We start from the raw sequence: 16,279 nt of genomic DNA, 5'->3' as shown, positions 1-16,279 counted from the left end.
AAATATCTGTGTAGGAAGATATACCTATGTAGGAAGAATAGTAACTATTTTATAATTAAATCCCACTATATGCTTTTCATATTAGTATATAAGCTATTTTTAAATAAAATTTAAACTAACACACTTTTACTTATACTAATTGCTATTTTTTTTACCTTGCCTCTGTTGATCTCTCCTAATTTCTTAGTGGAAAACTAGGAAATGACAGCAACTGCATATGCTAATTGCCATTATCAGCCTTGAATCCATCTTAATCATACCCATTGCTCATAACTTTATGAATTTATTTTCCTTTTACAACTTGATAGATTCTTTAATATCACTGGAGAATATAGTGATGCTTATATCTAAAGAACAATTACATAGTTCAATGCATACATTTATGATGTATTTTTTTCTTGTTTTACCTATGTTGTTGCTTTGTTCTAATTGTTTGAATTGTTTTTTGATTGTCAGCTGACTGAACTAAAATTAACACGAAAGGAGGAAGGTAAGCTTTGTGTCATGTGTGTATTGTTAAACTTACAAACATATGGAGTAAACTGGAAATATAACAAAAGTTTTTTATAAATAATATTCTTTAACAATTTAAAACTATTTTACAATTCTCTTATAATTTGCTAGCTCACCCACAAGATGCTCGGTCAACGCCATTTCTTGCTGGGACTTAATCAACGCCATTTATATTATTTATATAACTCACGCTTTCTGCTTTCTTTGCAATCCCTGCTTTAGCTTCTTTTGTAACATGCAGGCATCAAATTTGTAACGTGCAGACTTCAAATCTCTGAAATGGCTGATTCGAATAGGTAAATATTTTCCTACTTTTTAAAAAGCTGTTTTGTTTCCCTGATTTTTATTTTAAATTATCTTTTCCATTTCCGCTATAGTAATTTTATATTAAACTTTGATGTAAGGAAAGCTTGGCATTGATTGAAGAGGGCAATGATGCTGATGCAGAAAGCGATGAATTGGAAGTTGAAGAAGGACCTGCTTTTAAAAAGCCTAGGAAAAGGCAAGCGCGTTGCTGGAAACATTTCACGATAATAGGATAAAAAGGGCATGAAAAGGAAAGATAGAGTACAAGATGGACAGTAAGACTTGCGGTACGTCTACTTTAAACTGTCACATTGACAAATGCACACAAATTAAACATGAAGATCTTGACCAAGTCATGTTAGACACGCAAGGTAAAATGAAGGCTATAAAAATAGATATCAAGGTAGCACGTGAGACGTATGCTGAAGCTGTTATTGAACATGACCATTCCTTTAACTTTGCTGGCGTTTTCATAATTACTTGAATCCAGATTGGACTGACATTTCTAGAAATACTCTTAAATAAGATGTTTTAAATGTGCACATGAGAGACAAGATGAAGCTGAAAAAGATGTTTGGTAGCATTCAAAGTAGGATATGCATAACTTTAGATTTGTGGACATCTTGTAATGATGAGGGTTATGTTTGCTTAACTAACTGCCCATTTCATTGATGTAAATTGGAAGCTGAATAGTAAAATTATTTCCTTCCTTCATATGCCTCCTCCTCACACTGGATTTGAATTGACTCATAAAATACTTGGTTTGTTAAAGGAATGGGGCATGCAGAAGAAGATCTTTACCATTACTTTGGATAATGCATCTGCAAATGACTCTATGGTTGGTGCTTTAAGAAGCCAATTGAATATGCAAAAATTATTGTTATGAGATGAGAACTTTTTAATGTGCGTTGTTCTGCACACATATTGAATTTGATTGTTTAAGATGGATTAAAAGTTGCAAATGGTGGCTTGTCTCGGATTAGAGAGAGTGTTAAATATATAAAAGGCTCATAATCAAGAATGATCAAATTTAAGGAGTGCATTGAACAAGTTGGTGGTGGGAACGCTACAACTACATTGATAGCAGATGTACCCACTAGATGGAATTCCACATATGAAATGCTTGATCGTACTCTCAAATTCAGGCGTGAATTAGCAATTCTCCAATTGAGTGATAGAAATTACAAGTATTGTCCTTCAGAAGAAGAGTGGAATAAGTTGGAAATTCTTTGTCGATTCTTGCAACCATTTTTTGATATCACTAATTTGATGTCTAACACTTCTTATCCTACTTCTAACTTGTATTTTCTATAAGTTTGGAAAATTCAAGGTGTTCTCATTCGTATGAGTAATGATGAAGATGTGGTTGTAAGTAGCATAGCTGATAAGATGATGGATAAGTTTCAAAAATATTGGGAAGAGTATAGTGATGTGCTTTCACTAGGAGCTGTTCTTGATCCTCGTATTAAGTTTACTACATTGTCTTTTTGTCATAGAAAGATTGATGCTTACACACATGATCAAAAGATGGAAAATGTAAAGGCAAACGTGTATAAGCTCTTTGAGAATTATGTAAACATTAATTCATCAACTACCATTGATCAAAGTCAAGATAACACTAACTCTTCAAGTCAAGGATCAATGGAAACGAGAGGATGGAATGATGAGATCTTTGATGTCAGTTTATGTTTAGCAAAAAGCTTTAATTATCTTATATCATATTCATTTTCACGCCTTTAAGCATGTACTTACTGCACTTACTTACTTCAATTATCATGTTTTTTCACTTCTCAAATATAATAGGAATCGAGATTGCACAATCAACACCTTGTAATAAATGCTGGAAAATCTGAACTAGATATTTATTTAGAGGAGCCTATATTGGTTATTGACAACTGGAATAGTTTAGATACATTGCAATGGTGGAAGGATAATAGTTTTCGTTTTTCGGATCTATCATTAATGGCTCGTGACTTGTTAAGCATTCCTATTACCACTGTGGCATCTGAATATGCTTTTAGCATTGGATCACGTGTGCTTAACAAATATAGAAATAATTTGTTGTCAAAGAATGTTGAAGCTTTGGTATGTACGCACAATTGGTTGGCTGGTTTTGTTGCCAATGGTAATTTATTTATTTTCAATGCAATTAAAATTTCATTTTCATTTGTCATTGTAACCTTATTTGATTATTTACATTTTTTGGTTTGTGTTTTGTAGATGATGATGATGACAATGATGGTATTTTCCATATATTAGGTTGCTCTTCTTCGCGGGGATCTAATGGTCAAGAAACTTTGTAGATGATCTAATGATGATTGTGTACTTTTTGATGTTTAGATTTTGATATTGTACTGTATTGGCCATGGGAACTCATAGGACAATTTGTATTTTGTAATGTGTTTGTCTACTGCTATGTTGGGATCTCTTCATTTATTGGTTGTGTTTTATTAGTTACTGTATTTACACCATTATTCATTAGGCAATAGCTTTGGCAGTGTTGATAATATTGTGCAGTGTTGAAGAACAAATAAGACTAGCTCTACAACAATCAATTTTTTTGAGCCAACCCGCGAGCCAATCCATTGGCAATATTTCGAGCCAACCAACCTGCGAGCCAACTCGCTAGCATTATTTCGAGCTAACCCGCGAGCTTTTTTTGAGCAAACCCGCGAGCCAACCATAACCCAGCTCGGGTCGGGCTGGGTTGGATTTTCTAGCTCGTTTCTCTTTTCGGGTTAACCCTAACCCGACCTGTTTTTTCGGATTGAATGCGGGTTAGGCCGGGTAGAGCCGAGTTGACCCGTTTTACCAATCCTAACCACGTGGTTTATAAAAGAAGGGGACCCGCCACTTGTGAAGGTGGGTTACAAGGAATTTGATGTGTGGCAAGTATGCATAGGGCACACTGAATCATGTGACGGGTCATTGACCCACTTTATTGGATGGCATATCAAAGACAAACCTTGCATCATGGCAAGTCCTATGGACCACATGACCACATGTCACCCTGGACCCACCTCTGCTTAGAGCGGGGTCCTAACAACTTGACATATTATAAAATAAATTTTTTGGCATGGCATTTCGGTATAAAGTCACGAAAATGTTAATATTATATTTGAATTATGTTTTCAAAAATAATTTTTTAATTTTTCAGAAAAAAATAATTTTTTTTTGATAAAGCCTGTTTTGTAAAAATAATTCTAGAAATTATAATTAATTTTAAATTTTTAGAATTACATTAAGAGAACATGTTTAAGTTATTTTTATTTTGTGTTTTGATTTTTAATTTCAAAACACACAAAATAGAAAAAATATTTACTTCATTAATTATTTTATAAAATATTTTTAAGAAAATATAGAACACGATTAAGACTAATGTGGTCAATGTTCCGGTTTTGTGGCGGAGATCCCGAGAAGAAACACTCTAGGTTGTCACATCACATAAGTCAGAATGATGTGGAAGCTAATACACTTGTCATGATTTGAGTTACACTGGAGACTATGTACTACTCTAGGACATTCTCCACGACTCCACCCGTGAATATAATTTATTTTACAAATATATATATCTTGATCAATGACCCACCACTCTACTTTTTAATTAGTATTTTAATCACTACGCTTTAAAAATTAAACTAAATCTTTCTTGCAATCGTAAAGGTGAGTAGAATAGAATTGAATGATACAAAATAGAAAAAGATTATTATATTATTGTTTAAATATTTTATGATAAACAAAAATTCATTTTATTATTTAAAAAAAGAATTATAACTTCGTTATTATTATATAAAATATTTTTATTCTATACCCCAAATTAAGAGAAAAAAGTTAAAAATATTAAATTCTTCTTTAAATAATGAAAATTCATATAATATAATTCCATTCTATTATATTCTACCTCATATTATATGATTAAAAGATGGAAAAAAAATGTGTATTATTTTGAACATGAAAAATTATATCAAGTAAAAAAAAGAAATAAATAAAAAAAAATAGATAAAATTAAAAAATTAAAGTATATATCTCACTTCTTTAAGAGTAAAATGAGAAAAATGATGTAATTTGAAATTACAACATTTTTTCCTTAAAAGATACGATAATGTTTTTCTTCTCAATCTGACAAACTTGTCACGAGCACCACTGGAACTGGGTCCGTTACCATGAACCACAGCTTCAAGAGAATGCTTTGGACTCGTTCTCTAAGGAATTTAAGGTCAACTTGCATATACTCAGCTCATAATTCACGGAAAATTTGTAACTTTTCCCGTAATCCTGATGCGGGATCATGGGAATCAATGGAGGGTCTACTTCGTTGCTCTGCAAATTTCGTTCCATTGTCTCCTGTCAGCTTCCTAGACAGAGCAGCAAAGGTTTGCAGAGATAGAACATCGCTTGTGTATGGTTCTTTGAAGTATAACTGGGGTGAAACCCATCAACGGTGTCTTAAACTTGCTTCTGCTCTGACCCAAATGGGAATTTCCCGTGGGGATGTGGTAAGTTCTGTCAATTTTTGACGCCTATCTTTGTTATGATTTTACTTTGATATCGTTTCAGAATTTTTGCATCTTCCTAACCTCAATAAAACAGTGAATTTTTCAGTATCATAAGCCCGAGCACGATAAAGTTACTCATTTGTGACCAAAAAGTTATGGATTTGAATTCGGGTTTAACGGATAATGGATTCACTCTCCTTTTGTGATTGAAATATCATGGGTTCGAATCCAAGTTTAATGAGGAGTGCTTTAGAAACCTTTTTGATCCATGCGCCATGATTAGGATTATGGATAGTCTTGATAAATCATAATTGATGCACTTTCTTCATCCTATGCCCTGTTTTGGGATGATCCTTGTTAGATTGGAAATTGGAATAGATGAATTAGTTGAATATGTAGTTGGTGGTGATGGGTTTAGCTAGTGTTGCAAAATTTTAAAAAGTGGCTACGATGGAAATTTGGAAGAGTGTTTGATAGCTCACAGTTCTGTAAACTTAAAATGAGTGTTCTAGTTGATGAATGGAAAGGAGGATACCACTAAAGTGTTGTTAGCTAGCGACTTAGGAGGATTCCAGAAAATGGCAGCTCATGGTGTTAGTTCGGAAAGAATTCAGGATTTTTTGGATTTAAATGATCTTGTAATTGTGAAACTATTGTTGTAAATACAAACTATTTGAGGGAGATAAAATATATCAAATGAGGTGTCATTGCGTAGATCTCGAAAAGTTATGTGAAATAAAAAAAAAATATTTGATTTGGATACTCAAGTCAAAAGTTATGATCTTCCAAAGTTTGACGGTAACAAGACTGCTTACGTGGCGCAGACATGTCACGAGTCCCGTCATTATCATTGATGGGAATACCAGTGACGTGTTTGACTACATTAGTTTGGAACAACTTATCCAATACTCTTTTAACTGGACAATTCTTTTGCTCAAAATTGTTAGGATAGTGCTTTAGCCTCATTGCCTGTTAGGCTGAGTTGCAGCCTCAACAATCTTGACACTTTCCTTATTTCTAGCATTTTTGTTGAATTTACTATCTCTAGCATTTTTCTTCATGTTTTCTTATTACTAACCATAGCTTTTAGATATCACCGCATTATGAATCTTGTAACACCCCAAGGTAAATGAATCACTGATGCTATTCCATGTCGTTTCTTAACAGGTTGCTACCCTATCACCTAATGTCCCTGCAATGTACGAGCTGCATTTTGCTGTCCCAATGGCTGGAGCCATTATTTGTACCCTTAATTCACGCCTAGATGCAGCTATGGTTTCAGTCCTATTAGAGCATTCACAAGCTAAGGTCCTTTTTGTAGACTACCAACTACTTGAAATTGCTCGGGAAGCATTTGACCTGCTCGGCAAAAGAGAAAGAGAATTGCCAATTTTAGTTTTAGTTACTGACTCTGATTGCTCCTCTACCATTGACATTACTTCAGTTAGTTATGAGTACGAGAGGCTACTAGCTGTTGGAGATAATGGTTTTGATATAGTGAGACCAAATAGTGAATGGGATCCTATAAGTATAAATTACACCTCTGGCACAACATCTAGGCCTAAAGGAGTTGTTTATAGCCACAGGGGAGCTTATCTGAACTCTCTAGCAACTGTTCTACTCTTTCGAATGGACCTTTTTCCCGTTTATCTTTGGACTGTTCCAATGTTCCATTGCAATGGGTGGTGTCTCCCTTGGGGAGTGGCAGCACAGTTTGGGATCAATGTTTGTCTAAGGAAAGTCTCTCCAAAGAACATATTTGACAATGTAACACACCATAAGGTGACACACATGGGAGGAGCTCCTACAGTGCTAAACATGATTGTGAACTCTGCATTGACCGATAGAAAGCCACTCAATCACAAGGTGGTAGTAATGGCAGGAGGTTCCCCTCCACCTCCACAGATCCTTTCCAAGATGGAGGAGATTGGTTTCACCATTTCTCACCTTTATGGCCTCACAGAAACATATGGTCCTGGCACTTTCTGTGCATGGAGACCTGAGTGGGACTTGTTACCTCATGAAGAAATATCAAAGATGAAAGCAAGGCAAGGGGTTCCCCATGTGGGTTTGGAGGAAATTGATGTCAAAGATTCTGGCACAATGGAAAGTGTTCCAGATGATGGAAAAACAGTGGGTGAGGTAATGGTTAGAGGGAATACAGTGATGAGTGGATATCTTAGAGATTTGAAAGCAACAAAGGAAGCTTTCACAGATGGGTGGTTTCATAGTGGGGATCTAGCTGTGAAACACTCTGATGGTTACATAGAAATCAAGGACAGATCAAAGGACATAATAATATCTGGGGGAGAGAATATTAGCTCAGTTGAAGTAGAAACAGTTTTGTATAGCCATCCAGCAGTTCTTGAAGCTGCAGTTGTTGCTCGGCCTGATGATCATTGGGGCCAAACTCCTTGTGCGTTTCTTGAGTTGAAAGAAGGGTATGATGCAGATGCTCAAGAAATAATCAACTTCTGCAGGGATCATTTGCCCCATTACATGGCTCCTAAAACAGTTATTTTTCAACATATACCAAAAACTTCAACAGGGAAGATACAGAAGTATATTCTGAGGGATAAAGCCAAGGCCTTGGGCAGCATTTCTGGACCCAAGAATGTAACAAATCGTATCTGATTGCTCAAGTTAGTGAAAAGAATAATAAATAGGAAAGGTGTTCTACATCAAATCCCATCTTTATTATGATAAATGTAGCAAAGTGATAAATGGAACTTTCACATGAATCCCAATTTACACCAACAACATGACGCTTTGCATAAACTTAAAATTTGCTAGGACATCATAATCTTATGAGATGTTCTTTGTAGTTCAAATTGTGGGGAGAGCTGGATACTGCTCAATATCAAGACGTATAACAAAAGGGTAATAAATGGAGCCGCAATATATATGTTTACCTATTTTAATCGCACTAGTCAATGATAACTCGGGATCATAGTAGTGTGCAGTTGGTTTTCCTTCCAAATCGACGGCTATAACTCCTCCCTTTTTAGACAAAAGTACATTCCCTACATACTTTGTAACAATTGCTAAAGCCTTCCGAATGAAAGGGTATCTAAATATGAAATCCAATTGAGGGGTAAAGGCCTGCCAGCAATGTACAAAAACAACATTACTGAGTAAACAAGACAGAAAGATCCTGAACTTTCCTTTATCTTTTGGAGAATGATAGTTTAGTGTCATTTTACATATCATATTCCCTAAGCCCTTGGATTTTTATTTAGTTTTTCCAAAATAGAATTTTGTTTCCCATTTGGTTACAAAATTGAATGTTGGACTACTAATTGATGTTAAGGTAAATAATGAAGTTGAGCGCTACGTTACCCTGAATATTCCAATCCAATACTGCCCTTGTCCATCATAATGAATGTTATCAGGCATGCCAGGTATGTCACAAAATAAGTCTATGCTTCCTTTTTTAGGGCCCTGTATGTAATATTTCTTGCACTTCATCCTGCACAATCAGGGTAGTCTGAAATAAGCCAAACAACTTTCAGAATTATGCAAGAGTTTTTGGCTTAAGTTCATATTCAAATATTAAGTGCCTTATTTTCACATAGATGCTTGATCACATTATGTAGAGAATTTAATTTGATTTCCTCTTTGTAAAGAACTAATTCAACCTAAAAGTTTAAGCTATTGGGTGAGACTATATTAGAGATTTTATATTTATCTAACACGTTCCCTCATACCAGAATCCATTGGGTATGAAGAGTGAAAGATGCATTAGGCGCAATCTACCTGTGCTAAGAAACTCTACAATATTTAATTATTTTTATTAACAAAACGAGGGCGGCGACGATCGAACTCGCGACTATTTAGGTACATTGGCTCTAATATTACGTAAATAATTAATTAAACCCAAAAGCTTAAGCTGTTTGATGAAGCTATATTAATAGTTTTATATTTCCCTCACTCTTATTGAACAACAAGTAACTTACAGGACAGTTTCGCAGAAGACCACAAAATGTTGATCTGGTGAGACAGCAACTCCATTGGGAAAGTAGAGGTCGCGGGCAAGTAGGGTTGTCTTCTTTGTTGCTGGATTATAGCTCAAGAATCTACCATTTGGCTTGCATTTCCAAGATGTCTAAGAGGGCATCCTTCAAGGAGTATTTGTATGAAGCGTCTGTGAAATAAATTGTTGTAAATATTAGTTATTTATTTAATTATTATTATTTGTTGTATTGGGTCAAGCTCATTAAGTCAAGTATTAGGTCAAGAATTAGGTTTTTTATTCTCTATAAATAGAGACCTCTTTGTACAGATTATTTACATCATTCAATTATATATTTGAATTCCCTTTTTCAAGTTGGTATCAGAGCTCTCGATCTGAGGTCTCTGCTTCCGCGCCTATTTGCTTTTAGAGCAAAAACCCTGATCTATTTGCCTATTGCTGCTATCAGCCGCCACAGAAAAAAAAATTCGGGGACCTTTTGGACCAAGAGGACTACTGTTCACTGTTATTTTCTTCGATTACAGCCGCAAACATCGATTACACACTGTTGTTTTCAGCCGTAAAACCTCCAAACAGATCTATCATCGCGTCTGACCTCTTTCCGGTGACTTTTTCAACCGCGACCACCCACAGACAGGTGCGCGCTCGCCGGACGACCACAGTGCAAAAATTTCAGCCGGAGAAGGCAGCCCACGCGCTATCACGTGCCACCCAAACTCCAGCGCGTAAAGCTCACGCGTAGCCACTTCCACCGGCGCGTGGAGGCGCGTGCAGACTTATTTTGGCCGCGGACCACTGCCATTCTGATAGTCTCTTCATCCTCTTTCTGGATCTGTGATTTCCCCTCTGATCGGACGTCGTTTGGTATTTTTCCGTATTTTTTGGCTTCTTTCTTTGACTAGTTTTTTGCAGTATGGCCTCCGACACTGAGTCAACTGTTGCAAACAAAACTACAAACTCTTCTACACAGTCTGTGGTGACCCCTCTTGGTCACAATGATCTTCCTGCTCTTCATCAGAATTATCGTCTGAATAAAAAAAATTATTTACAATGGTCCCAGGTTGTTCGTACCATTCTCAAAGGACGCCGTAAAGGTTCTCATATTGAAGGACCTGTTCCTGCCAAAACAAATCCAACATTTGATGATTGGGATGGTGAAGACTCACTTATTATGACATGGCTATGGAACTCTATGACTCCTGAGGTTAGTCAACATTGCATGTTTTTACCTACTGCTCTTGAGATCTGAACGTTCTTAAGCAGACCTATTCAATGAAGCAAGATGCTGCCACTTGTTATGATCTGAGGAATTGGATTTTTTATACCAAACAAGGCTCTCTCTCTATAATAGAATATTATGGTATCATGAATAAGTTATGGACTGAGCTTGATCAGTACGAGAATTTGAAGATGGAATGTAGCAAGGATGTAGCCACTCTAACCACCTCCATTGAACACAATAGGATCTATGATTTTCTTTGTGGTCTCAACTCAGAATATGACCTATTCGAGTTCAAATTCTTGGTAAGGAAAAATTATCGTCTCTTTCTGAAGTTTTTCACATTGTCAGGGGTGAAGAAAGTTGTAGGGCTGTCATGATGGATACCAAAGTGTCTGAAGGGTCCATTATGCTCTCATCTAAAGTTACTACTCCATATTACAAAAAAAAAAAAAAAAAAAAAGTTACTACTTCAACTCCTTCTGATTCTAATCCCACTTATGGGTCTGCTATGATTTCAACAAAAGGGATGGTTCTTCTCAAAGGAGTTCCTTTAAAAAATTTTCTGATGGTGCATCTTCTAGACCTAAGAAAGATGATTGCTGGTGTTCTTATTGTAAAAGAACGGGTCATATCAAAGATCTATGCTTTCGCCTCCATGGAAAGCAAACGGTCTTAGAAAAGATGGCAAGGATGTGTGGTCAAACGCATTTTACTTCCTCTGAAATAGCTCCTGCACCTAATGAGACCCAACCTGCATTCTGTCAAGATGAGTTGGAACAGCTCTGAACCATCCTTGATTCTCTGAGTAAGCCATCTGATACTAATGCTTTGGCTATGACTGGTATAAGCTCCAAAACTTATTCTTTTCTTTCTTCATGTATTGATTTTAAACATTCTTGGGTTGTTGATTCTGGTGCTACTGATCATATGACTTGTTGTGCTGACCCCTTTACTTCTTATCATCCTACCATTGGCACTCATACAATAGCCATAGCTGATGGCTCACATACATCAGTTGCGGGTTCTGGTAACATAAACTTACAGCAGTCCTTACATCTTAAAGATGCTCTTCATGTTCGTAAACTCTCCACGAATCTTCTCTCTATTCATAAAATTACAAAAGATTTAAATTGTACTGTAACCTTCTTCCGTACTCACAGCGTTTTTTAGGATCTCGCCATGAGGAAGATGATTGGTAATGCTAAAGAGCAAGGTGGGTTGTACTATCTGGTGTCACAATCTCCCGCCAATAAAGTAACAGATCACATCTTGCTGTCTCATGGTCAATCAACTGCTGATTCTTTGATTTGGCTTCATCATAAGCGCTTGGGACATCCTCCATTTAGTTTACTCAAGTCTTTATTTTCGTCATTGTTTTTGTCTAAGTCTGTTGAGTCTTTTCATTGTGATGTTTGTGAGTTTGCTAAGCATCATCGTGTGTCTTTTCCTTCTAGTATTACTAAAAGTGTTGACCATTTTGATCTTATTCATTCTGATGTTTGGGGTCAATCTAAGGTCCCTAATTCTTCTGGAAATAAATGGTTTGTTTCTTTTATTGATGATTGCACTCATGTAACTTGGGTTTACTTAATGCGTGAAAAGTCTGAGGTATCACAACTATTTTTCAATTTTATAAAATGGTTGAGACCCAATTTGGTAAAAAAATCAAGCGACTAAGGACTGATAATGGTACTGAATATGTTAATCACTATTTTTCCCAATCTATACGAAATAACGGTATGATTCATGAACTTGTGTTGACACCCCTCAACAAAATGAGGTTGCTGAAAGAAAGAATCGTCACCTTCTTGAAGTGGCTCGTGCATTAATGTTTCAGACACATGTCCCCAAATACTATTGGGGAGATGCCATTCTTACTGCAACATTCTTGATCAACCGTTTACCCACTCGGGTACTTGACCATGTAAGTCCTATTCACTCTATAACTTCTTTTTTCCCTTCTATGCCAACTATGAATCTTCATCCACGAGTGTTTGAGTGTGTTGCTTTTGTTCATGTTCATAAACATCATCGTAGTAAGTTGGATCCTAGGGCTCTTAAATGTGTCTTCCTTGGTTATGCTCATGATAAGAAGGGCTACAAGTGCTATCACCCTGGTAGTCGAATTTTTTTTTCTATGAATGTTACATTTCAGGAATCTGAGTCCTTTTTCCAAGGTCCTCATCTTCAAGGGGAGAATAATTCACCAAAAAACTCATCACCTTCCTTCTTTGAGTCTGAATCTTCAGTGTCTACTCCTTTACCTGTGTCAATGTCTCCTCCTCTTGTTCCTGTTCCTTTCTGTGTCTATGTCTGATTCTTCTATAAGTGATCCTCCTGTGACTGATCCTCCTGCGACCGATACATCAAGTACACCAGAGATTCGTAAGATTGTGACACCTGAGTTGGTATATCAAAGAAGGAAACAACCCACATTGCCTCTGGAGCAACCGCAATCGTCTGAACCACTGGTAAGTCCTGAATCTCATATTTCTGGTCATGATGTTAATACTTCTGATGACTTACCCATTACTACTGATTCTGATGATTTACCCATTGCTCTAAGAAAAGGAAAAAGATCTTGTTCCAAGAAATCTTGTTCCTCCTGTCCCTCTTGTACTCAATACCCTATCTCCCATTTTGTTTCCTCTGCTAATCTTTCTGTGCAGCACAAAAGCTTTATTTCAGCAGTAGATTCTATTTCAATCCCAAAATCAGTTCATGAAGCCTTGAAAGAGGGGAATTGGGCTCAAGCCATGCAAGAGAAGATGAATGCGTTGGAGAAAAATAAAATATGGGAGGTTATTGATAGACCTAACAGAAAGAAAGCAGTAGGGTGCAGATGGGTTTATGCCCTGAAATATAATTATGATGGCACTCTTGAGAGATACAAGGCTCGATTAGTCGCCAAAGGTTACACTCAAACTTATGGCATTGATTATGAAGAAACCTTTGCTGCAGTTGCAAAGATGAATACGGTGAGAGTCTTGTTATCCCTTGCTGCCCATTACAATTGGGATATAAATCAATTTGATGTGAAAAATGCTTTCCTCAATGGTGAGTTAGAAAAAGAAGTCTACATGGAAATCCCGCCTGGTTTTGATTCTGTAAAGGGAGGAAATAAAGTTTGTAGATTAAAAAAGGTCTTGTATGGATTGAAGCAGTCACCTCGTGCCTGGTTTGGAAGGTTTTCTAAGGTTGTGATGACCTTAGGATACAGACAGAGTCAAGAAGATCACACTCTTTTCTTCAAGCACTCCCAAAATGGGAAGCTTACTGTGCTCCTTGTATATGTTGATGATATTATTATCACAGGTGATGATTTTGTGGAGAGAAAGATTCTGCAAACACGGCTTGCCTCTGAGTTTAAAGTCAAAGACCTTGGGAAACTGAGATATTTCCTAGGGATAGAAGTAGCTCATTCAAGCAAAGGATTTTTTATCAGCCAGAGGAAATATGTTCTTGATCTTCTCAAAGAAGCAGGAAAGCTCGGGTGTAAACCCTCTAATACTCCTATTGAGCAGAATCGCAAAATAGGCTATGAAGATGAGAGTCCTCCAGTTGATAAAGGACAATATCAACGGCTAGTTGGGAAATTGATATATATGGCTCATACTAGACCAGACCTAGCTTATGATGTTAGTGTTGTCAGTCAGTTTATGCATAATCCAAAGGAGAAACACATGCAGGCAGTAGAGAGAATTCTTCAGTATCTTAAAGCTACTCCTGGTAAAGGATTGTTATTCCGACGTGATGGCAATCTCTCTTTAGAAGTCTACACTGATGCTGATTATGCTGGATCCGTGACTGACCGTAGTTCTACCACTGGTTATTGCATGTTTCTTTGCGGTAACTTGGTGACATGTAGAAGTAAGAAACAAGATGTGGTTGCCAGATCAAGTGCAGAAGCTGAATTTTGAGCTATGGCTCAAGGCATTTATGAGTTACTGTGGCTGAAAATTATACTTGATTATCTCAAAATAAAATGTGAGGGACCTATGAAGCTGCTATGTGATAATAAGTCCGCGATTTGTATAGCTCATAGTCCAGTTCAACATGATCGGACTAAACATATTGAGGTCGACCACCATTTCATCAAAGAGAAACTTGATAGCGGGTTGATTACCACTCCATACATTCCCACTGAGCGTCAATTAGATGATCTATTGACAAAGGGACTTCCTTCAGACAGATTTCAAGAACTTACTAGCAAGCTGGAAATGATAAATATCTATTCCTCAGCTTGAGGGGGAATGTTGTAAATATTAGTTATTTATTTAATTTTTATTACATGTTGTATTGGGCCAAGCCCATTAAGTCAAGTATTAAGTCAAGAATTAGGTTTTTTATTCTCTATAAATAGAGACATCTTTGTACAGATTATTTACATCATTCAATTATATTTTTGGATTCCCTTTTTCAAGTTAAATAGTGCCATCATGTGCTACATCAACACCATCTATTAATTTGAATTTTAAGTCGTCAACCTCATCCACTAGCAGCTCAACCTCTTTTTTGCTTGTCACTCTCAGCAGTCCCTACATGATTAATTGGATACCTGAGTGCTCACAAACCATAATCTGGGTAATTTTGTGGTACACAAGAATTAATAATAATAATAATTCAATTAAATCAAAGAATAATGAATTTAAACTCCTATTCCCAAAAAAAATAGTAATGTCACCACAAACTAACTACAGATTCTTCTTGTACTAAAAATTAACTTACATAAAAGTGAATCTCAAAATTTTTCTGAAGAACTCAGAATTTGCATAATTTGTTTACTTGGTCGTTCACTAATCACTTTCCCAGCACAATACATTATAAAAAAAAGATTTTGTTTGATTATTCAAATCTATAAGTACTAAAAAAACATAATTCAAGAAAAAACTCAAATTTCTAAATTTTTGCTATCCACTAGATACAAACTCTTGTCCACAACACAAAGACAAAAAAAAAAAAAAACCATCCAAACTTGATTGCGTGCAAAACAATTCAACACAAAGAGTATTATAATAAATCTTACATTATTTTATCCATGAATATAACAAAATTTTAAATCTTAGGGGGTGTTTTGGTAGAAGGATAAAATTTAAAATCCCAGAAAATTTAGGTTGGGAATATGAGATACTCATGTTTGGTACAAAGAAGTGTGAAAATCTTTCTAGGTTTCTTGCTTTCCCGGGCTTGTAAAATGTGAACAAATTTTCCAATGAAAAATACCACCTCACAGATGGTATTCTGAAAATCCCACATGGTGGGAAAATATTAACTAATTTTTCAGGCAATAATTATAAAATACCCCTAACCCGTTTAATTAGAAAAGGACATGTGATTAAATATTTAATCATGCATAAATGGGTTAAATTAAGTAAAAGATCTAATTAAATAAATTAGGGTTTCTTTTGAGATAAAAAGTACAGTCAGTGAGATTTTTGAGATAAAAATATGGTAGGAAAAATTACCCAAAATGCAAAAGTAAAGTTAGAAATATGACTGAAAAAATATTCTAGTTCATTGGGTAAAGTTTGGTATCGAATGAAGGCATGTAGATATATAAGTTGTTATCCAATTAAAGTAACTTAACTTTACAACCGTGAACTCCTTTATACATTTTGTCTTCCTGCGTGCCGTGTCTTTTTTCTTCTCTCTCTCTGCTGGTCGAAGTTCTTCCATGTGTGGGGTTTGGGTTTCAAATTCTTTTCCTTGATTTCTCACACAAACAACCACCAAAATACAAAGTGCTATACATGGAAGTTTAAGTAAAAA

The 16,279-nt window shown here is 35.9% G+C and overlaps 1 protein-coding gene and 1 pseudogene across 1 annotated transcript; one reads left to right on the top strand and one right to left on the bottom strand.

Annotated features, from left to right (window-relative positions):
* Positions 1–4,912: 4,912 nt before the first annotated feature.
* On the top strand, positions 4,913–8,078 carry LOC133315470 (isovalerate--CoA ligase AAE2-like). The gene is made up of 2 exons (XM_061517096.1): positions 4,913–5,315; positions 6,483–8,078. The coding sequence occupies exons 1-2, from the start codon at positions 4,983–4,985 to the stop codon at positions 7,947–7,949; spliced, it is 1,800 nt and encodes a 599-aa protein (XP_061373080.1). The 5' UTR covers positions 4,913–4,982; the 3' UTR covers positions 7,950–8,078.
* A 48-nt stretch (positions 8,079–8,126) lies between these two features.
* LOC133315466 (protein STRICTOSIDINE SYNTHASE-LIKE 7-like) lies at positions 8,127–15,766 on the bottom strand (annotated as a pseudogene).
* Positions 15,767–16,279: the final 513 nt, after the last annotated feature.

Source organism: Gastrolobium bilobum, unplaced genomic scaffold (assembly GCF_033153095.1).
Source record: "Gastrolobium bilobum isolate Gb01-03AN ecotype WA unplaced genomic scaffold, APGP_CSIRO_Gbil_v1 utg2803, whole genome shotgun sequence".
Lineage (NCBI taxonomy): Eukaryota > Viridiplantae > Streptophyta > Magnoliopsida > Fabales > Fabaceae > Gastrolobium > Gastrolobium bilobum.
This window is presented reverse-complemented; position numbering and strand designations above follow the sequence as displayed.

Excerpts from the sequence above, each read along its gene's own strand:
- LOC133315470 (XM_061517096.1), top strand. The coding sequence starts at position 4,983 with ATGAACCACAGCTTCAAGAGAATGCTTTGGACTCGTTCTCTAAGGAAT. Across the intron at positions 5,316-6,482 it reads GAATTTCCCGTGGGGATGTG|GTTGCTACCCTATCACCTAA; the intron begins GTAAGTTCTGTC and ends GTTTCTTAACAG.